We start from the raw sequence: 22,942 nt of genomic DNA on the forward strand, positions 1-22,942 counted from the left end.
CATTAAATATTAATAGCAACAGTAAAACACCCTTAATTTTACCTTATTGATAATTACAATAACATCTACTGTTTCCTCAGCTCTTATTTTGGTGCCTGGCCACTGCATACAATTAACTATCACAACAATCCTGAGATGATGTGAGAAAATGGAAGTGGGGGAAGATAGACAGTGGGAGGCAGAGCTGCCAATTTGAAACACCTGGGATTAATTATGCCTTTTTCTCTGGGTCAGGATGTGGCCTCACTGATGCTCAATTTGGTTCAAGAAGCAGTACTTGATGTTTATAAACATCCTCTTGAATGGAAGCACACAGGGTGTGTAAAATCCTTCTGAAAAGTGATGTACCGAAGTGTTAAAGGACAGAGCAAGAAATGAAGGTTCTCAGACCTAGCAAGACCTGATGTTGGTCAGACACTATTGCCTGTAGATGCATGTCTCGTGCATCTCGTCACTTTGGAGGGTCAAGAGAACCTGCGCTAAGGTGATGTTTGGTCCTGCTCTGTTATTCCTTGGCAAGTAAGCTGGAAAAGTATAGTCTAACCTTATGGTATGTGTGTGATCTCTTCCTGCCCACCCGCAGGCCACATGATGCCATGAAGCAGATTATTATTACTATACACTCTTTACATATATGAAGAAATTGAGGATTAAAGAGAGGTTAAGCAACTTGTCCAAGGTCAAAATTGCAGTTTTAGTTGTAAATACCAATAGGTTTTTCTTTTCCATTGGCAAAATGGTTTCCATTTTAGCAGAGACCTGCAATTTATTCTGTCTGCCCAGGATTTTTCCCACTTGTGAACTTCCCCACCCTCACTCCACTCTTCACTGGGTAGGATTATCAACCCCATGGCCTATTCCCTGCCTACCCCTATTCAGAGACCTTCCGAAGAAATGAGTGGACACTAGTAATGTGATAGGGGCATGCTCTTTCCTGTGGCATAACTTGCTGTGAAGAATGGTATAAGCTGATACGTGCCAGTAGCCATCAAGAGTCTGACTTACATATATAGGATGGATAAACAACAAGGTCCTATTGTATAGCACAGGGAACTGTATTCAATATCTTGTGATAAACCATAATGGAAAAGAATATGAAGAATATATATATGTTTAACTTAATCAGTTTGCTGTACAACAGAAATTAACACATTATAAATCAACTACACTTCAATAAAATTTAAAAAAGAGAGAGAGTCTGACTTAGAAGAAGTCAATACAAAGAAAGGAAGAGCCGAGAGATGGAGACATTCTTGACTGCATCATTAGAACCCCTAGATCCAGCCATGCATGCAGCCAATCCCCTCTCCAGATTTTCCCATATACGTTTTCTCTCTTCTTTGGACATTTTAGTCTGTTCCATTGAAAGCAACTTTTTAAGAAGTCATATTTTATAATCATAACAACTTTATTCTAATTAACTGAACAAAATTAATAGGATTATATATAACAATTAAAAAAGAAATGAACTTTTTCCTTTATAAGAAAATAACTCATTAATGCATCTTTACAATGAAAGTAGTATTTGTAGCATCAAATCTGCAAATAATGATATTTCTAAGTGAAGATTTAAAATATAAAAAAAATTATCCTTACCTCATGCCACTGTCTAACTGGCTGGTTTTGTTTGTGTTGGCATCCCACAGATAAATGCAACTGGATTTCTCAGCAATCACTGCTAGGATATCTCCATCCTTATCCCAATCCATAGCAACACAGTTACTTTTTAAAAAGAGAGCAAAACATCACTATGCATTTTTTTTAAGTAGGGAAAGAAATTTAAACACTCAACTATTTGTGATTTTTGTCTATAACAAGACCATTCAATCTATTTTTGAATATGTCATAAACTTTCTAAAGTGAGAAATATAACTCACCATTCAGTGCCTGGATAAAACTAACACCAATTATGTCGTTGTTGAGGGAATAGAAACATTTTAAATTCTATTTTAAATATCATTTTCATATACTATATTAAATATAATTATACCTAATAAGTTAGCAGATTTTCTCAACACCTATAAAGAGCCTGGCCCTTTGGTAAAACAAACTCATCAAGCACCTCTGGAAAGGAATCACACCTGGAATCAAGAGGAAATTTGTATGATCAACTTTCAAAAGGTTATTTCAGATTTACAGAGGGAAAAAGTAGGTACTGATAAAAAATGATGTTATATCTAGACAAACTGAGTATTGAACAGATCAAGGCTGGGTAGACGTAGGACTGCAAACAACAAGGAAGACTTGAATTCTGAAATAGTGAGTAAGAAAGTTTATTTTTATTTCATATCTTAATAGAATAAGAGTGATTCAATTAAGATAACAAAATTGTTATAAATAGGAAATGCTCTATTTAACATGTTTCTTACTGTTTAAAATTACTCCAAATGTCTATTATAATTTAAGAACTTCCTTGAAGATTAACCTTTCCTTCCTTCTCTGACGCTATATTTCATTTGGTGACCCTCTGTTCTTGGGTATTGGCTAAGCCACACTCAGCTTTACATTTAAGACAGCTGGGCATTACTTAAGTTATTTTATTCTTCGAACTGTTAAAATATGTTTTGGGGGACTTCCTTGGCCGCCCAGTGGTTAAGACTCCATGCTCCCAATGTAGGGGGCATGGGTTCGATCCCTGGTCAGGGAACTAAGATCCCACATGCCACAGTGTGTGGCCAAAAATAAAAGAAGTTAAAAATAAATAAAATATGTTTTGGGACCTCAATTTTCTATAATATTTTCAGGATTTTGAGAGTGTGGAAGAGGGAGGCTTTCAAATTGTTGATAAAATCATCTGCCAATTAAAGACAATATATAATGGCATTTTATTTATGTGGAGATCTTTTGTCAGTCTAATTCAACTATGATGAATACAGCAAAAGAATTCATAAGTGGGCTTCCCTGGTGGCAAATGGTTGAGAGTCCGCCTGCCGATGCAGGGGACACGGGTTTGTGCCCCAGTCCGGGAAGAGTGGCTGGGCCCGTGAGCCATGGCTTCTGAGCCTGTGCGTCTGGAGCCTGTGCTCCGCAACGGGAGAGGCCACAACAGTGAGAGGTCTGCGTACCGCAAAAGCAACAACAACAACAAAAAAGAATTCATAAGTAAAAAAATAAGGCCATTGTGTAACCAAAATAGATGTCACAGAGATTATGCAATAAAGCTCATACAATTTACTCAAAGAAGTTCTTTTACTAAGTGCCTTCTTACTTTATTTTAGACATAATTATAACTACCTTGCCCTCTGTTTCCTAGAATAGAGAAACCAGAAGCAACAATTAAGAGAGCAGTGGGATACAGATGGCCAACAAACACATGAAAAGACGCTCAACATCACTAATTGTTAGAGAAATGCAAATCAAAACTACAATGAGGTATCACCTCACACCGGTCAGAATGGGCATCATCAGAAAATCTAAAAACAACAAATGCTGGAGAGGGTGTGGAGAAAAGGGAACCCTCCTACACTGTTGGTGGAAATGTAAACTGATATAGTCACTATGGAGAACAGTATGGAGGTTCCCTAAAAAACTAAAAATAAAACTACCATATGACCCAGCAATCCCACTCCTGGGCATATATCAGGAGAAAACCATAATTCAAAAGATACATGCACCCCAATGTTCACTGCAGCACTAGTTACAATAGCCAGGACATGGAAGCACCTAAATGTCCATCAACAGAGGAATGGATAAAGATGTGGTACATATATACAATGGAATATTACTCAGCTATAAAAAGGAATGAAATTGTGCCATTTGAAGAGAAGTGGGTGGACCTAAAGACTGTTATACAGAGTAAGTCAGAGAAAAACATCATTTAATATCGCTTATATGTGGAATCTAGAAAAATGATACAGATGAATTTATTTGCAAAGCAGAAACAGAAACACAAGACGTAGAAAACAAACATATGGATACCAAGGGCTGCAGGGGTGGGATGAATTGGGAGGTTGGTATTGACATATATACACTACTATGTATAAAATAGATAACTAATGAGACCCTACTGTATAGTACAGGGAACTCTACTCAATGCTCTGTGGTGACCTAAATGGGAAGGAAATCCAAAAAAGAGGGGCTATATGTATACGTATAGCTGATTCACTTTGCTGTACAGCAGAAGCTAACACAACATTGTAAAGCAACTATACTCCAATAAAAATTAATAATAATAAAAAAAAGAGAGCAATGGGAAATGCTAAAATGGTGGCATTAGGTGGATGGGAGAGAAGTAAAGCAACCTGATTTGCAAAGATGGTGGCGATAAGCTACAGAAAGCAGATGTGAATTTAAAAAGGCTGGCAGCATAAGACCATTCAGGTGAGGGACTCTACATATCATAATAACCACTAAGATTATCAGTAAAATAACTACTACAGGGAATGATAAAACTGAATCATTAAAAATGCTTATGTTACGCTTACTGTAATCTAGAATGACTTCCTTAAAATAGATAAAATAAGGCCTTTGTCCTTTAAGAAGTATGCAGAAAGTAACTATTAGAGAGGAAATACTACAGCCATATGGGCTTATCTTATCTGCATATAAACACACTAAAGCTTGTTTATAATTAAATAAGAATTATTTCACATGGACTCATTTATAATTCTGTCTTACAGCTTATCTGTGAACGTATGAGTGTTTATAAACATTAAATTCTAATTCATATGCTATACATATACATATTTCATTAACTGTTTATGGTATAAAAAACCAAATCTCTTTGCAAATGGAGAAGGCAAAAGAGGAGATACAGGTTAGATATGTTATAAAATTCTATTTGATTATAGTTTTAAGACAGTGTTTTTTTATTTTTTAGGCCACAAAGCTTGAAAAAGTTTTTGATCTACCACTGTACCTACCCAGATAAGTTGATTTCACTTCTTTTTTGACCATGGCGATCAAAGATTTTCACAATATGATCAGCTCTAAAAGCAATCAGAACACAAAGATATGATTTAAGAGTTTCTTATTTCTCTAAAGAGTTTTTTTATACACCCAACTGATTTTATTTTCTCACGATAGTTTCATAATTTATATGTAAAAAGTTATTACCAGGGAAAAGGTTCTATGAATTGTGATGTTAATGGAAATATATTACTTTTCCCACCATTCAGTCATCACCCAAGAATTTCTACTGAACAGATAGTGTAGTTAGGTGGGCATACAACCATTTGGAGTCAGGATGATTTACCAACATTCACTGATTTCTTACCCTGTTACTGCAAGGTAGTTTCCTGATGTTTTCTGCCAGGTAAACTTTATTGGTGTGCCAAGCCAAGCCTTTTCTAGCAGTGAGAAAACACGCTAAAAAACACAATACAATTTCTATATTTTCAAAACATACAATTAAGCGTTGGTCAGAAAAGATGTCAAAACATGATAATGAAAACAGTAGGATTCAGGATGGTGAAGGCTTATGCTAGAGCTTACCCAAAAGAAGTCAACAATGTAACAAACAAAATGACCAATCAACCCACCAACCAAATAATCACAATCTGATCGGTAAAGTATGGACCTCAATATATATGGGAGCATTTACTATAAAACGTTTTTGCTTTTGAATGTTTTCAAATATTAATTTTATAAAAATGTATGGCTTTAGTGTTTTATAGCTATTAAAAATTTAAATAATTTAAACTTGAACTTAGCTAATTATTAATAGCATAGATTTGGGGAAATTAAATTTAACAAAATTGCTATTAAAAATATTAACTCTGATAGAAATACAAAATGTCTATACGTTCTTCAAAATTATTATTTTCCTTTCCCCATCAGTTACATTTACTTTATCATTAAGTGTTTAATTTGGCTATTGGGTGGACACTTTTTCAACTGAAAAATCATTCTTTTCACTTAGACAATAAAGAACTGTGTATCCAGTATGGAAGCCATAAACCACATGTGGACTTGGAATTTTATTGAGGACTTGAAATGTGGGCAGTCCAAATTTAGATGTGCTGTAAATATAAACTACACATGGGGTTTCAAAGACTATAAAGGAGAGAATGCAAACTATCTTCACTGACAATTTTCATACTGATTACATGTTGAAATGATAATATTTTGGATATACTGGGTAGAATAAAATATATTATGAAAAGTAATCTTACCTGTTTCTTTAAAAACATTTTAATTTGGCTACTAAGATTGTTAAATTACATTGGCTCACATTATATTTATATCAAAACAGTGCTGATCTAGAACATCTAGGAACTTAAAAGAGTTTGGGATGAATAAATGTAGATTTTAACATTAGGTTAAATTACAGGTTAAACAATGATGCCTATATCTAGGCGCGTGAAGTTTAGAGACTACTGCAGGTGGCTTGACAGTCTGAAGAGCAACACAAAACTCTTCAAATGGTCAAAATTGAACACCAATCATAGGCATTTACTACGTTAAAGATTAAATCCACCTGTACTGAAAACAGATGCGCTAAAATCACAGGTGCATCCAAGTTTTGTGGAGCATGAAGACACCCTTAAAGAAAAAAAGAGTATAAAAGCATCTTACTTATGCAATTTTATGACCACATTGCCCTGGAACCCCTGCATGCAAGTGAGGGGTCCCTAAACTTGAATTTTACCAGCTTCATGGTAGACCTCCCCTGGCTGTGATCTTATATTTTTCTTCAAAGGAGGTTTACAGACACTCCATACACATACAATGGACCAGAAAAGGTGCTAGCTTCACAACCAGAATACCAACGTTTATATTTGGCTTTTTATTTATTAGCTGTAGGGCTTAAAGCAGGTCGATTAAATTGCCTCAAACACAGAATTCTCAACTGTAAACCAGGAATAATAATATCTCCTTACTTCTGGTACTTCATAAATTGTGAAGAGCTTTAGAAATGAGTTAAGATTACCAGTCTGTCAACTGCAATCTCCACATTAATAGCCACCAGAACTTATAAAAATCAAGCTTTCCATTTCTTTGCCAGATCAGGGCCGGGGTGTGTGTGTGTAAGGGGATATTGCTCGGTAAAGCGAAGGGTGAATGATCTGTAGCCAGTGACCCGGGAATGGGGTTCACGAGAAGCCCAAGCCTAGAAACCGTGCGTGCAGAGGATGACGCTCTAGAGCTTGAGACCTGCGTGTGCAGACTTCCCCGTGAATAATGTACATCGCCACCAGGTGATCTGTAAATTGCACCAGTCACAGGCAATACAATTTGGGATTATTTTTTCGCAGGCTTTTCACTCGTTTTAAGGCGCTGAGCAGTCGCGCGGCTTGCCAGGTGTTTAGCTGCAATAAATGAGGCAGCTCCTGACACCCAAACGAGTCAACTTCACCGCGACCCTCCAAGCGCTTTCACACAACTCGTTCTTTCTACCGTGCGAAGTTTGGGTTCTCTTCAGATCCAGTCTGCTCATTTCCAGCCGTGGCGGGGTTCCCTCTTCCCGCAAAGCACCAACCCCATCCGCGGTCCCAGAAATGAGAGGCCTCCCTCCCCGCCTTCTCCTCTTCAATTTTCCTTCCTATTCCCTTGTTCCTTCAACTTCGCCCCTGCTCTCCCCCTCCCTGGTCGCCCCGCTCCCTTCCCCACTTCTCACGCACTCGGGAGGACGAAAGGAGGTCACAAGCTCCTATCCTCAAAGCGACTCTTGGCGGGCTCCCCCGGGGTTCGTAAGTTATTTACCTTCATCTCAAAGCTCGAGCAGCCGCGCGATCTACCAAGTGCGCAGGCGCACGCAGTCTCCTCCAAGAAGGCTACCGCGTTCCCGTCTCCCAGGAGACCGCGCGAGCAACGGCCAATCTGCGAGCGCCAGCTGAAGACAGTGCCTAGCGGCGATCTCCGCGAGGAAGAGCGGGAGGCGTGGACTGAGATCACGTGATGCCCGCGAAGCAAGGTCCAGAGAAGTTGAACCTCGCGAGGGTTTGCAGCGCCCTTGCTTTCTGGCTGGGCCCTGATTGGATGCGACCCAGGGGAGGCTGACTCTATGAGACGTTGGAAAGCGCCTGCGTAAATTTCGGCCCCGGCTGCTAAGAAGTCAATAGTTGCCAGAGGAGGGCGCTGAGAGTTTCAAGAAAAGAAAGGAACTGAGTGTGGATAAAAGGAGGGGGGAGCTGGTTCATGGGGCAATACTCTTAGGCAATCCACGCAAAGAGATCACTCTGAAGCTATTCAAAGGATGTTAAAATTGAAGACTGATTTCTGCTGGGGATATATTTGTATCTTCAGATGTTTAAATTTGGGTGCAAGACCTGCACATTTAAACAGAGATTTTTTTTTTTTTTTGCGGTACGCGGGCCTCTCACTGTTGTGGCTTCTCCCGTTGCGGAGCACAGGCTCCGGACGCGCAGGCTCAGCGGCCATGGCTCACGGGCCCAGCCGCTCTGCGGCATGTGGGATCTTCCCGGACCGGGGCACGAACCTGTGTCCGCTGCTTCCGCAGGCGGACTCTCAACCACTGCGCCACCAGGGAAGCCCCGGGAGATGTTTTTAATAGGTGACTGAGGAAGGAGAAAAAGGTTAGAGAAGTAGAAATTCAGAAATTGTCCTTGTAGTATTTAAAACAGAGTGAATGGGACTTTTTTAGATTTCGGGAATGTGAGACAAAATTTTACTTTTACCTTTAGGGCCTGAGAATTAAACTGACATACGACCAATTAACAGGGGAAAAGCATACAAATTTCTATGTATTATGTTTACCTGATATGGGAGAATGAGTTAAAAAGAAAGAAAACAAAAATCCCACATCAACATATTAATTTGGGGGGCATATTTCCCTCTATTTTTTGCCCCTATGTATACCAATTTTACTATGTATTTATAATTATGGTATATATGTGTGTATTTAACACATTTATTTAGGTCAAATAATATAACACATTTATTAGGGTGCTTAGTACTGAGCAATAGAAAAGCGTACAATCCTAATAAAAGTTTTTAGTTTCCCCATACCAAGAAAATCAACTTTTTCCACTCCTTCCACTGCTTCTGAGGCTGAATCATTTAGAAAAATTGGTTCTCTAACTTTACTGTGTATCTGGTAGGTTTAGTGGGTGTCAGACTCACCTAGAGGGCCTGCTGAAACACAGATTGCTTGGTTCCACCTGGAGTCTCTGATTTAGTCCTTCTGGGGTTGATGTGGAGAATTTACATTTCTAACATTCTCAGGTGATGCTGATTATGCCCATCTGTGGATTACACTTTGAGGCCACTGTTCTCTCCATTATTTGTTTCCTAAAGCCTCTCCACTATTTTGTCCTACGTGTTATACTAAAAACAGTCTGTATTCCTTTTTATGTTGATTAAATTTACAAAGCAACAAATCTTTTCCAAGTATATGCCTCTGAAAGTCACTTTTCAATTTATTATTTTTAAGCTGCAAGGAGCATTTGGTATTATTTTAGATAAAACAGGGATCCTAATTAATGCCTAGTTTTTTGTTTTTTATTACTCTGTTTCTCTCATTAGGCTGACAGAATAGGCAGGATTTCAATAGGTGGATAAAAGAGAAAGGATACTTAGAGGTAATGAGGTACAAGGTGGAAGATGCAGACAAACTGATTTGAACCCAGTAACAACCAGTTAGTAACAGATTACATACTTAACTTTCTCAGCTTCACTTTTTTAAAATTGAAACATATATTTGACATATAGTGTGGTATAGATTTAAGGTGTACAACATGTTAATTTGACACATTTATATACTGTAATATGATTGCCATTGTAGCAATAATTATCAGCTTCACTTTTCTTTCTTTTTTTTCTGGCTGCACCTCGGTTTGCAGAATCCTAGTTCCCCAACCAGGGATTGAACCTGGGTCATGGCAGTGAAAGTGCCAAGTCCTAACCACTGGACTGCCAGGGATCTCCCCCTAAGCTTCACTTTTATTATCTTTAATGGAACTTGAAAATTGATAAAAATATTTTTAGTTGTGGTATTCTTCTGGAAGTTTTTGTATACCTTGGAAATATGTGTATCCTTACCTGAATACAAAATTTTATGTAAAATACTTGGGAAAGAAGAGAAATACAGCTTCCCATTCTAAAATTTAAGAACCAGGAACATGATTAAACCTGTACATCTGGGAAAGGATCTGGTGTCCATTTGTTGGGAGAGATTCACTGAAGAGTTAGCCAATCTGTTATACAATCTATGGGAAGGGGTAATTCTAGAGTGCACAGAGCTATTTTTTAAAATAAACTATACAACTTAAAATTGATTCCTTATTTAAGCATAAATAAATATGTTATTATAGTAATCTCCAGAAACCTCTAATTTATCTGGAAAAGTATGGCATTATGAGAAAGTATTTGTCAGAATCTGCTATAAAAGCTGGTAAAAATGGTATGAAGCTTCTCAAACGGATATTGAGAAAAATGAATAACATAACTTGTTATAATATCACCAAAACGTTTTTCCAAAGAGAGAAAGAGGAGAGCTTCTAAGGTGAAGAGAAAGAGGGATAGCATGGGATTGGGGATGGAAAATAATGACATTTAACACAAGTACAGATAAAGAAACTAGGACATTTAGGTGGAATTCAGATTTTAAAGATAAATAGATATAAATTCAGAAAGTTTTTATTGCATACTACACTTCCAGGAAAATGCCAATATTGTTTGATCATCTTATAATTTGCCTCCATTTATCATTTACACTTCCAAACTTTAAAATGATAGCCATTTGAGGAAATAATTTCCTACCAATATTATATAGAGGGCTTCCCTGGTGGCACAGTGGTTGAGAATCTGCCTGCCAATGCAGGGGACATGGGTACGAGCCCTGGTCTGGGAAGATCCCACATGCTGTGGAGCAACTAGGCCCGTGAGCCACAACTACTGAGCCTGCGCATCTGGAGCTTGTGCTCCGCAAAAAGAGAGGCCGCGACAGTGAGAGGCCCATGCACCACGATGCAGAGTGTCCCCTGCTCGCCGCGACTAGAGAAAGCCCTCGCACAGAAACGAAGACCCAACACAGCCAAAAATAAATAAATTAATTAATTAAACAAAAATTATATAGAAAGGAAGTCTAATAAGCCTAACAATAACTAGAGAAAGATAGTGTTTTCAAAAATAATATCTGGGGCTTCCCTGGTGGCACAGTGGTTAAGAATCCACCTGCCAATGCAGGGGACACGGGTTTGAGCCCTGGTGCAGGAAGGTCCCACATGCCACAGAGCAACAAAGCCCATGCGCCACAACTACTGAGCCTGCTCTCTGGAGCCTGCGAGCCACAAGTACTGAAGCTCACATGCCTAGAGCCTGTGCTCTGCAACAAGAGAAGCCACTGCAATGAGAAGCCCACACACCACAACAGAGTAGCTCCTGCTCGCTGCAACTACAGAAAATCCGTGCACAGCAACAAAGACCCAACAGCAGCCAAAAATAAATAAATAAATAATAAATAAATAAATTTATTTATTAAAAATATATATATAATTGAATATTCAAAATTAAGCCAATTATTTTTGTCTAGTTCTGTGCCAAGCATGATTCTAGATGCAGATACATGGCTATGAATCAAATAGCCAAGGAAATTAAGAAATTAAAATTAGTTCTGGGAGGCGGAGTCAAGATGGCTGTGTAGGTGGACACGGAGTTAGCATCTCCCCACAACTAGGGCACCTGCCGGCCACTGGTGGGGGACTCTGCTGCCCATGGAGATGGGAGGAACCCCAAAGTGAACCAGTGTGATGTAGGGAGACTGAGGGGGTAGAAGTGGAGCCCAGGGGGGATAGGTGCCCCTGAGACCGGGGAGATCAGGAGAGGCAGGTGGGAGGGACTCTCCGGGAAGAGGGGGAGAGGAATAGAGGGTGATCGCCTGGCCCACCAGGCCAGGAGCCTGCTGAGCTACCAAGCCAGTACTGCCCCCTCCAAAGTCCCATACAGGCTGTGTGGGTCCTGGGGGCAACAGGAGGGAGGCTGGGAAGATGAGGAGAGGCAGGTGGGAGGAGCCCTCCAGGAGGAGTGGGAGAGGAGCAGAGGGCGCTGGCCTTGTCCACTCAGCCTGGGAAGCCTGCTGGGCTCCCAGGTGAGGTCCCCTGCCCTCTGAGACCAGGGGAAGGGCACACCTGGGCCCCTTCTGTTCCTTGAGCCTAAGCCCCACCCCCCACATCCCCCAGGGCCTTTTCCAGCCCTGTGGTTCCTAAGCATTGGCCCTGCCCTCCACCCAAAACTCACCCTTGCTTAGGACCCACCCTCCACAGCCAAGGTCTTCCCCCCTCCCTTTTTTTTTCTTTTCCCTCCTCCTCTTTTTTACTATTGTGGTACTCATGTACCTTCTGGTTGCTGATTCATCTCTATTTTAATCTTTATATTCTTCCTAACATATCTGTTAGTTTCCTAGTGTAATTTTATTTTTTACTTTGTTATTGTTCTTTTTTTTTTTTTCCACCCCAGGCAGCTTGCAGGATCTTGGTTCACGAGCCTGGGGTTGGGCCAAAGCTCCTGCAGTGGGAGCTCCAAGTCCGAACCACTGGACTAACAGAGAACCTCAGACCCCAGGGCATATTCATCAGAGTGAGGTCTCACAGAGGTCCTGATCTCAGTACCAAAACCCGGCTCTACCCAATAGACTATAAACTCCAGTGTTGGAAGCCTCAGGCCAAACAACCGGTAAAACAGGAACACAATCCCACTCATAAAAAAAAAAAAAAAGAGAGACAGCAAAAAAATACATCACAGATGAAGGAGCAAGGTAAAAACCTACAAGACCAAATAAATGAAGAGGAAATAGGCAATCTACCTGAAAAAGAATTCAGAGTATGATAGTAAAGATGATCCAGAACCTCGGAAATAGAATGGAGGCATGGACTGAGAAAATATAAGAAATGTTAACAAAGATCTAGAAGAACTAAAGAACAAACAGAGATGAATAACATAATAACTGAAATGAAAAATACACTAGAAGGAATCAATAACAGAATAATTGAGGCAGAAGAATGAATAAGTGAGCTGGAAGACAAAATAGTGGAAATATTTGCTGAGAAGCAGAATAAAGAAAAAAGAATGAAAAGAATTGAAGACAATCTCAGAGAGTTCTGGGACAACCCTAAATGCACCAACATTCAAATTATAGGGTTCCCAGAAGAAGAGAAAAAGAAAGGGTCTGAGAAAATATTTGAAGAGATTATAGTTGAAAACTTCCCTAACATGGGAAAGGAAATAGTCACCCAAGTCCAGGAAGCACAGAGAGTCCCATATAGGATAAAACCTAGGAAAAACACACCAATACACATATTAATCAAGCTAACAAAAATTAAATTCAAGGAAAAAATATTAAAAGCAGCAAGGGAAAAACAAAATATAACATACAAAGGAATCCCCATAAGGTTATCAGCTGATTTTTCAGCAGAAACTCTGCAGGCCAGAAGGTAGTGGCAGGTTATACTTAAAGTGGTGAAAGAGAAAAACCTTCAACCAAGATTACTCTACCCAGCAAGGATCTCATTCATATTCAATGGAGAAGTCAAAAGCTTTTCAGACAAGCTAGAGCTAAGAGAATTCAGCACCACCAAACCAGCTTTACAACAAATGCTGAAGAAACATCTCTAAGTGGGAAACACAAGACAAGACCCACAAAAACAAACCCAAAACAATTAAGAAAATCATAATAGGAACATACATATCGATAATAACCTTGAATGTAAATGGATTAAATGCCCCAACCAAAAGACACAGACTGGCTGAATGGATACAAAAACAAGACCCATATATATGCTGTCTACAAGAGACCCACTTCAGACCTAGGGACACATACAGACTGAAAGTGAAGGGATGGAAAAATATATTCCATGCAAATGGAAATCAAAAGAAAGCTGGAGTAGCAATACTCATATCAGATAAAATAATTTTAAAATAAAGACTGTTATAAGAGATAAGGAGGGACACTACATAATGATCAAAGGACCCAAGAAGAAGATATAACAATTGTAAATATTTATGCACCCAACATAAGAGCACCTCAATACCTAAGGCAAATGCTAACAACAATGAAAGGGGAAATCGACAGTAACACAATAATAGTAGGGGACTTTAACACCCCACTTTCACCAATGGACAGAGCATCAAAAAAATATAAACAGGAAAATATAAACAGACCTATCACAAATAATGAAATTGAAATTAAAAATCTTCCAACAAACAAGAGTCCAGGACCAGATGGCTTCACTGACGAATTCTATCAAACATTTAGAGAATAGCTAACACCCATTCTTCTCGAACTCTTCCAAAAAATTGCAGAGGGAGAAACCCTCCCAAATTCATTCTATGAAGACATGGAAATACAAAAGACCCCGAATAACCAAAGCAACCTTGAGAAAGAAAAACAGAATTGGATGAATCAGGCTCCCCGACTTCAAACTATCCCACAAAGCTACAGTAATCAAGACAGTATAATACTGGCACAAAAACAGAAATATAGATCAATGGTACAGGATAGAATGCCCAGAGATAAACCCATGCACATATGGGCACCTAATTTATGACAAAGGAGGCAAGAACATACAATGGAGAAAAGGCAGCCTCTTCAATAAGTGGTGCTGGGAAAACTGGACAGATAAGTAAAAGAATGAAATTAGAACACTACCTAACCCCATACACAAAAAATAAACTCCAAATGGATTAAAGACTTAAAGGTAAGATCAGACACTATAAAACTCTTGGAGGAAAACATAGGAAAAACACTCTTTGACATAAACCACAGCAAGATCTTTTATGACCCACCTCCTAGAGTAACAGAAATAAAAACAAAAATAAACAAATGGGACTTCATTAAACTTAAAAGCTTTTGCACAGCAAAGGAAACCATAAACAAGTCAAAAAAAAACAACCCTCAGAATGGGAGAAAATATTTGCAAATTAAACAACAGACAAAGGATTAATCTCCAAAATATACATACAGCTCATGGAGCTCAATATCAAAAAAAACAAACAATCCAGTTAAAAAATGGGCAGAAGACCCAAATAGACATTTCACCAAGGAAGACATACAGATGGCCAAGAGGCATATGAAAGATGCTCAACATCACTAATTATTAGAGAAATGCAAATCAAAACTACAATGAGTTATCACCTCATGCTGGTCAGAATGGACATTATCAAAAAATCTAGAAACAATAAATGCTGTAAAGAGTGTGGTGCAAAGGGAATTCCCCTCCTGCACTGTTGGTGGGAATGTAAATTGATACAACCACTATGGAAAACAGTATGGAGGTTCCTTAAAAAACTAAAAATAGAACTACCATATGACCTGGCTATGGTACTACTGGGCATATACCCTGAGAAAACCATAATTTAAAAAGCGACATGTACCACAATGTTCATTGCAGCACTATTTACAAGAGCCCAGAGATGGAACCAACCTAAATGTCCATCGACAGATGAATGGATAAAGAAGGTGTGGCACATTTATACAATGGAATATTACTCAGCCATAAAAAGAAACGAAATTGAGCTATTTGTAATGAGGTGGATAGACCTAGAGTCTGTCATACAGAGTGAAGTAAGTCAGAAAGAGAAAGACAAATACCGTATGCTAACACATATATATATGGAATTTAAGAAAAAAAATGTCATGAAGAACCTAGGGGCGAAGCTGGGGCGAAGTGAGAGTAGCATCAACACTACATCATACACTACAGAATGTAAAATTGTTTGCTTGCGGGAAGCAGCAGCATAGCACAGGGAGATCGGCTCAATGCTTTGCGATGACGTAGAGGGGTGGGATAGGGAGGATGGAAGGGAGGCTCAGAGAGAGGGGATATGGGGATGTGTAAGCATATGGCTGATTCACTTTGTTGTGCAACAGAAACTAAACCAGTATTGTGAAGCAATTATACTCCAATGCAGAGCTGTAAAAAAAAAAAAACCAAACCAAACCAAAACAAACAAACAAAAAATTAGTTCTGGGTCCATGACAATTTAATGATTCCTATTCTCTAGGGGAAATGTTTTGCATTACTCCCCGGAGTTCATATTGTAGTTCTTAATCCTGACTGCCATTAGAATGACTTGGGGGTCACTTGGGGTGGCTCAGGCTCAACCCAGATTTACTGAAACAGAATTTCTAGAGATGAAGCCTATCTTTTATTTCTTTTCTGCTCTGTCTCTGTCTCTGTCTCTCTCTAATTCTCTGGTGTACAGAGGTGAGAACCATTCGTTTATTCTAGAGTATGCCAAATGTAAAACAGCAGATGGAACGCCTGTTTTGTTTCTGAAAGTGGAGAGCTAATTCTGGTAAAAGCCTATGCTCACTAATGTAAAATGGCTCAGTTGCTCTGGAAACCAGTTTGATGGTTCCTTAAAAAGTTAAACATAGAATTACTTATATGAATCAGCAATCCCACTCCTAGGTATATACCCCAAAGAATTAAACACAGGGATTCAAACAAATACTTGTACACATATGTTCATAGCAGCACTATTCACATTAGTGAAAAGGTAGAAACAACCCAAATGTCCATGAAAGGATAACCAAATTTTGGTATACACATACAATGGAACATTGTTCCAAAATAAAAAGGAATGAAGTGTTGCTACATTTCATGCTACAAAATGGAGTAATCTTGAAAATATGCTAAGTGAAAGAAGCCTGACATAAAGTCACATACTGTATTATTCTACATGAAATACCCAGAAGAGGTAAATCCATAGAGATGGGATGCAGATTGGTGGTTGCCAGGAGCTGGGGAAAGGAGGGATGGGAGGTTACTTCTTAGTGGCTACAGGGTTTTCTTTTGGGCTTATGAAAATGTTTTGGAACTAGATAGAGGTGGTGGTTACACAACAATATGAATATACTAAATACTACTGAATTGTCCACTTTAAAATGGATATTATGTTACATGAATTTTGACTTAATTAAAAAAAAAGCCTATGCACAAACATTGAATCTTTACATTTAATGTGGTTTTCTTGATAAACAAAACTAGCTTTTCTGAAAATCAGATTAAACCTTGTCATAAAACAACTATTGAATCTGCCTAATCACACGATCCAGGCTTTTTGTTTGTTTCATAAAGAGCCTTAAGTAGAAGCTCATACTTACCTATATTCTGAATATACCTAAGAATATACTGTATCTGGGGATTTGAATTTTTTTTTAAACTGGGTGTTTAGGTCCTCAGTGAGGAGCATGCAGTGACCAAAGGGTATCCCTTGTCTCAATTATTAGTGATTTTAAAAAAATATTATGTCTTTATTTTTAAAAATTTTTATTTATTTATTTTTTGGCTGCATTGGGTCTTTGTTGCTGCACGCAGGCTTTCTCCATTGTGGAGAGCGGGGGCTACTCTTTGTTGCGGTGCATGGGCTTCTCACTGCGGTGGCTTCTCTTGTTATGGAGCACGGGCTCTAGGTGCACGGGCTCAGTAGTTGTGGCTCACGGGCTGTAGAGCACAGGCTTAGTAGTTGTGGCACACGGGCTTAGCTGCTCCGTGGCATGTGGGATCCTCCTGGACCAGGGATGGAACCCGTGTCCCCTGCATTGGCAGGTGGATTCTTAACCACTGCACCACCAGGGAAGTCCCTTAGTGTTAGTGATATAAAAACTTCTGGATGGACCTGTCCTCCAAGGGTAAATGATTGAAAATAACGCTTTCTCTAAAAGGGCAGAGGAGAAGCATGCCAAAGGGAAGGAAAGAAATTAAGGAAAATAAAAAGAATAGGAAAAATCAGAGTAGTAGGGTTGAGAAATGTGAATATTGTCTTAAGTAGCTGCAGACTTCAAGATTTTCCTTGAAAACACACCAGAAATGTGACTTTTTCTTAAAAAAAAAGAAAAAGATATCCTATGGTATTTAAAAATGCCAAGCGGATGGGATATATTTGGAACCAAGGGAAAAGTTGCTATTTGAGAGTGAAAAGTTACTATTCTGAAAGTGAAAATAATGGATAAGTAATGTAACTGTTACACCGCAACGTTCTATGATAAACACACAGGATCAGACTTACAGGGCAGAAGTGGTCAGGGACCCGAGACCCGCCCTTAGATTTCTTCTAGCTGATACTTCTATCTATAGGAGGACCACTAATATAACACAGAGCTAAGGCCCTAAAACACTCTGGTTACACTCTGGTCTTTCAAACCCTAAGGCTATCCCTGAATATAAAACACCTTTTCATCTTCCTAGTTAATGTGTAAAATATATGCTACTGATTTCAAAGGTTTCAGCATTTTTTTCCATGCCTTCACTCACTTTCTCTAATCTCTTCCATAGGGAAGGGTATCAATTTGCTTCTAAGAATTTCTAGGAAGGAAGAAATGGAAAACTGAATTTTGTCTGCTTCATTTGCAATATGGATCATTTTCATAAAATCGATCTCATATTGATGGAGTTATATATATTGATGGAGTTATATGCAGCTATCATTGGCAAATCTGAGATCAGATGTGCAGTTTTCAATAATCAACTACTTGTAGATGATTTTCAACTCCACTAATGTTTCCTATACATCTGAGGAAGGCAAGAAATATGCTTTGTGGAAAACTGGAAGGAAGAGGCCTAGAACACAGTGAACATGTGTTAAGCCTAAAATGGGCCTACTTTTTAAAAACCACTTTCCCAAATTTTGAAACAATCAGAGTTACAGAAAAGTAACGCCCCCCTGCCCCGACTCCTGCACCGAATTGTTTGAGAGTAGGTTGCCAGCATGATGGCCCATCACCCCAGAATACATTGTATTTCCTACAAAGACAGTTATCTACAAAACCACGATACAACCATAAAAATCAAGAAGTTAACATTGATACATTACTATCATCTAATTCACAGAACCATTCAACTTTTGATAGTTGCCTCTATAATGTTGCTTACAGTGAAAGAATTCAATCCAGGATCATGCATTTCATTTAATTGTCATTTTTCTTTAGTCTTCAATCTGGTATAGCTACTCAATCTTAACTTTCATGCCTCAACATGTTTGAAAATTCCAGCCTAGTTGTTTTGTAGAATGACCCTCAATTTTACTTCGTCTGATATTTTCTCATGATTAGATTCATGTTATGCATTTTCGGCAGGAGTATCACAGAAGTAATGCTGTGTTCTTCTCATCCCATTCTATCATGTGGCATAAGATTTTGATTTGTCCCATTACTGATGATTTTCAGTTTGATCACTTGATTAAAGTGGTATCTGCCAGGCTTCTTACCTGTAAAGTTATCCTTTGCCCTTTGTAATAAATGAATATTTTGGGGGGAAGATATCTTAGAACCATGTAAATATCTTGTTCCTCATCAAACTTTCAGTTTGTGTGTTTATTTATACCTGTATGGATTCCTGGGTTATTCAAAGGGATATAATTCATTATTCTCATTTATTTTTACGCTTAAATTGGCTCCATTTTGGCCAGTGGAAGCCCCTCGAAGCTGACTTCTGTGTACTTTTGCTATGTCCCCAACATTCTTTGAGCACAGCCTTGTTTACTGGCACAATAAGATGTTCCAGGTTCACCATGTATTTTCCCTGCCTCAACTCTGGAACCAGCCATTTGCCCAAGGATCCGTCATTCCTTTTGGTAGAAAGTGATGTTTAGAAGTCAAGATCTGGGCACGAGATGTGATCACTGTTATTCCCAGACTCTCTGTGGACTGAGCTAGGGAATATATCTATTTATCTATTTATTATCTATCTATCTATCTAAATCTATCTTGAAAACTGAGTTCATACTAATGTGCCCAATTCCAATTCAACACTACAGTGTTCATTCTAGTTTTTTTTCCCTTTTCTGTATTCATAACTCTCTTCTCCAACAGTGAGAATCTGGTCTTTCATTATCCTTAATGTAATCACTAATTTGATTAATCCCCTTTAATAGTTCTGGGACCAATTCCAATGTCTGCAGGGTTTTTCCACACCACCAAGCAATTCTCTGATATCAGCTGGGTGTCTTGCAATTCAACTCAACTCTGACACTACCTGGAAATATCCCGGCAGATCCTACAGGTTAAGGGCTCAGTCCTTAGACTGTTACCCCCTACTCACCCACCCTCACACTCCTAACACCAATCTCAAGCCCAGGCGTCACCTGTGATTCTGACCAAACAGCTATAGATTGGAGGTTTCAACAACCTCTTCCTTAGGTTCCATCCATTTGCTAGAGCTGCTCACAGGAACATTTTATTTACCAGTTTATAAAAGGATATAACGCAGCAACAGCCAGGTGGAAGAAATGCATAGGGCAAGGTATGGAGAAAGGGTTCAGAGCTTCCAGTTCTTGCTGAGCATTCCATTCCTCAAATCTCCACGTGTTCACCAACCCAGAAGTTCTCCATCCTTTTGGGTTTTTATGGAGGTTTCATTACAAAGCACGATTGGTTAAATCACTGGCCATTGGTGATTAATTCAACTTCTAGCCTCTCTCCCCTCCCCTGAGGTAAAGGAGGTGGGACTGAAAATTCCAACCCTCTAATCACTAAGTTGGTTCTCCTGGCAACAGACCTCCATCCTTAGGTGCTTTTGGAAAGTTACCTCATTAACACACACAAGACACCTTGATCGCCCTCAGCTCAGGAAATTCCAAGGGTTTTAGGAGGCTGCCAGAAACTGGAAGACAAATAGTGATACACATTTCTTATTATAAATCACAACATCACACCCTTGTATGCAAACACTCTCTAATCCCTGCCCCCATTCCCTCTCTGCCCAGATGCCCATGCCTCCCTGCTGGGCTCTATGTCCTCTTTCCAGACTTTCGTTATGTGTCATCCTCCCCACACACACCTTCCTCACTGCTCAGGCTCTGACTTTCTAATGCCAGGCTGCCCCCTGTGTGGTTACCCTCCTTACCTTGCTTGGGGTCTGACACCCTACCCCAGGCCATCCCTCTCCTCTGTAAGATGCCCTCTTCACCCCACTTGGACTCCAATACCCCACATGGGGCTACCATGACGTCCCTCAACACCACTGCAGGTGCCATCCTTGTCATATTCCACCTAATGGCTTTAGATCACATTACTAGGATAGGAAAATGCTTTTTTTAAATGAAATTTAAATTATTATTTTTTTCTAATTAAAAAAAATTATTTATTTTGGCTGAGCTGGGTCTTTGTTGCAGCGCACGGGCTCTCTTAGTTGCCCCGAGGCATGTGGGATCTTAGTTCCCCTGACCAGGGATTGAACCCATGTCCCCTGCATTGGAAGGTGGCTTCTTAACCACTGGACCACAAAGGAAGTCCCTAGTATGTTTTTATCTGAATTAGATTAATTTTACAGTCAATCATTCTGATTCTCTTACCTACTTTTAAATTGGCTTGGCAACAAAATCAGATTGTACTTTAGGTTGAAATTACTGGTAAACAGTATACATTTTTCAAGGGCTGTTGTTTTTACTTTCAAAAGCCTTGTAAATCTTGACAGTTTGTTCCCTATTCTTTATTTCCCCCTTCTCTGTTCAACTTCATAATATCCCCTGTAAACCATTTTTTCCCCATTGCCATGTTCTTTCTTTTTTCTTCTATTATTTAGTCACTCATTTTCTTTTCTTTTCTTTTTCATTTCTCCAAGGAAGGGTCCATAGGCTGGTATGACACAGTCTAAGATGGCCACAAAAGATTTTGTTGTTATTGTTAGTTCATGCAGAAAAGGAAAAGAACATCCTTTATCGCTTTCTCAATTGACGTTTAGGTAGAACATGAGGTGTACCTCCATGTCTCTGTTGAACTTCTGAATCTGAAGTTTAATTGGGGCTGGACAAGGGAATCAGATCATGGAAGGAATATTAGATGCTACACATTAATTTTAAAATTTGAGACATAGTTTAAATTCAGCGTTGCCTACCATTTACTCCAAAAGCAGTGGATTCCCCAAGTCAGGGAATTTTCTACCTGGGATCTTCCACGTTGCTCATGTGGGACTTGGGAGGCAAGGGGAATTAACCCAAAGATGACAGTCATACTGCTTTCTACGCCTTGAGTAATAAAGTCCTTTTTCTCTGATCCAGGAGTTTTGTGTCTTCCGCCAGCATCCATGAAACAGTAACAGGATAATTTACTAGCTTGCAAATAGGGCAGAATCAAATTCCAAATCTTAATAACCAGCCAATCCTTTGTGAGTTCAGTCCTCTATTATAGCATTTAATTCTTTATATCAAACCTCCCCTGTTCAAATTATTGTGTGGTTTCTGTCTCCTGATTGGTCCCTGACTAATACATCATAACTACAGAATCATCTTCCTCATATCCTTAGAATTTTTAAGCATTTGTCTCTATTAAATTATACTAAGCTTCTAATAATGGATTCATGACTTTCTACTAATGGCTCATCTTCTCATTTCCACTCATCACTGCTCTACTCAGCATCCCTGCTCTTCACTCTATTGACAGCACCAATTCTTCTCTGTACCCAGGACATTAAATATGCCATCCTTACTAAAATGCCCTGCTTTTGTCCTCTCACCACAGAAAGGTACTTAGTAAGGATCAGTTTCTGCATGTGCGTGTGTGTGTGTGTGTGTGTGTGTATGCACTCGTCCACATAATAGGCAGAACTACCCAGCCTGTTTCTACTCCTTAAAAGCTTAAAATGTAGCACAGGGCTTCCCTGGTGGCGCAGTGGTTGAGAGTCCGCCTGCCAATGCAGGGGACACGGGTTCGTGCCCCGGTCTGGGAAGATCCCACATGCCGCGGAGCGGCTGGGCCTGTGAGCCATGGCCGCTGAGCCTGCACGTCCGGAGCCTGTGCTCCGCAACGGGAGAGGCCACAACAGTGAGAGGACCGTGTACCGCAAAAAAAAAAAAAAAAAAAATGTAGCACAGATGTGATGAGGACACTCAATTATCTAACCTTGGCATCAAATAGGTATCATCATCCTATGTAATCAGGACAACCAGAACTCACCTTCATGTGGCAATCTTGCATAGATCTTTGTTAAAGGCTCTAAGGTCATACACATCTGGTTGGTTTTTAAATTTGGCTCTGTTAGTTTCTACATCATTAAGTGGGAATAATCATATCTACTTCATAGGGCTATTGTAAAGATTAAATGTA

General features: G+C 39.3%; 1 protein-coding gene across 4 annotated transcripts in view; it reads right to left on the reverse strand.

Moving 5' to 3' along the window:
• WDR19 (WD repeat domain 19) overlaps positions 1 to 7,780 on the reverse strand; it is an 84,001-nt gene extending 76,221 nt beyond the window's left edge. For 2 of the 4 annotated variants that reach the window (XM_024731710.1, XM_024731709.1), the window contains exons 1-4: positions 7,645 to 7,780; positions 5,216 to 5,307; positions 4,863 to 4,928; positions 1,597 to 1,722 (exon numbers count right to left, since the gene is read on the reverse strand). In XM_024731710.1, the coding sequence (XP_024587478.1) occupies positions 1,597 to 1,722; positions 4,863 to 4,928; positions 5,216 to 5,307; positions 7,645 to 7,650 (290 nt within the window). In that variant the 5' untranslated portion in view covers positions 7,651 to 7,780. Of the gene's footprint in view, positions 1 to 1,596; positions 1,723 to 4,862; positions 4,929 to 5,215; positions 5,308 to 7,562 lie in introns of all 4 variants that reach the window. The other 2 variants (XM_024731711.1, XM_024731712.1) reach the window with 2 other exon arrangements.
• Positions 7,781 to 22,942: the final 15,162 nt, after the last annotated feature.

Source organism: Neophocaena asiaeorientalis, unplaced genomic scaffold (genome assembly GCF_003031525.2).
Source record: "Neophocaena asiaeorientalis asiaeorientalis breed wild unplaced genomic scaffold, Neophocaena_asiaeorientalis_V1.1 scaffold39, whole genome shotgun sequence".
Classification (NCBI taxonomy): domain Eukaryota; kingdom Metazoa; phylum Chordata; class Mammalia; order Artiodactyla; family Phocoenidae; genus Neophocaena; species Neophocaena asiaeorientalis.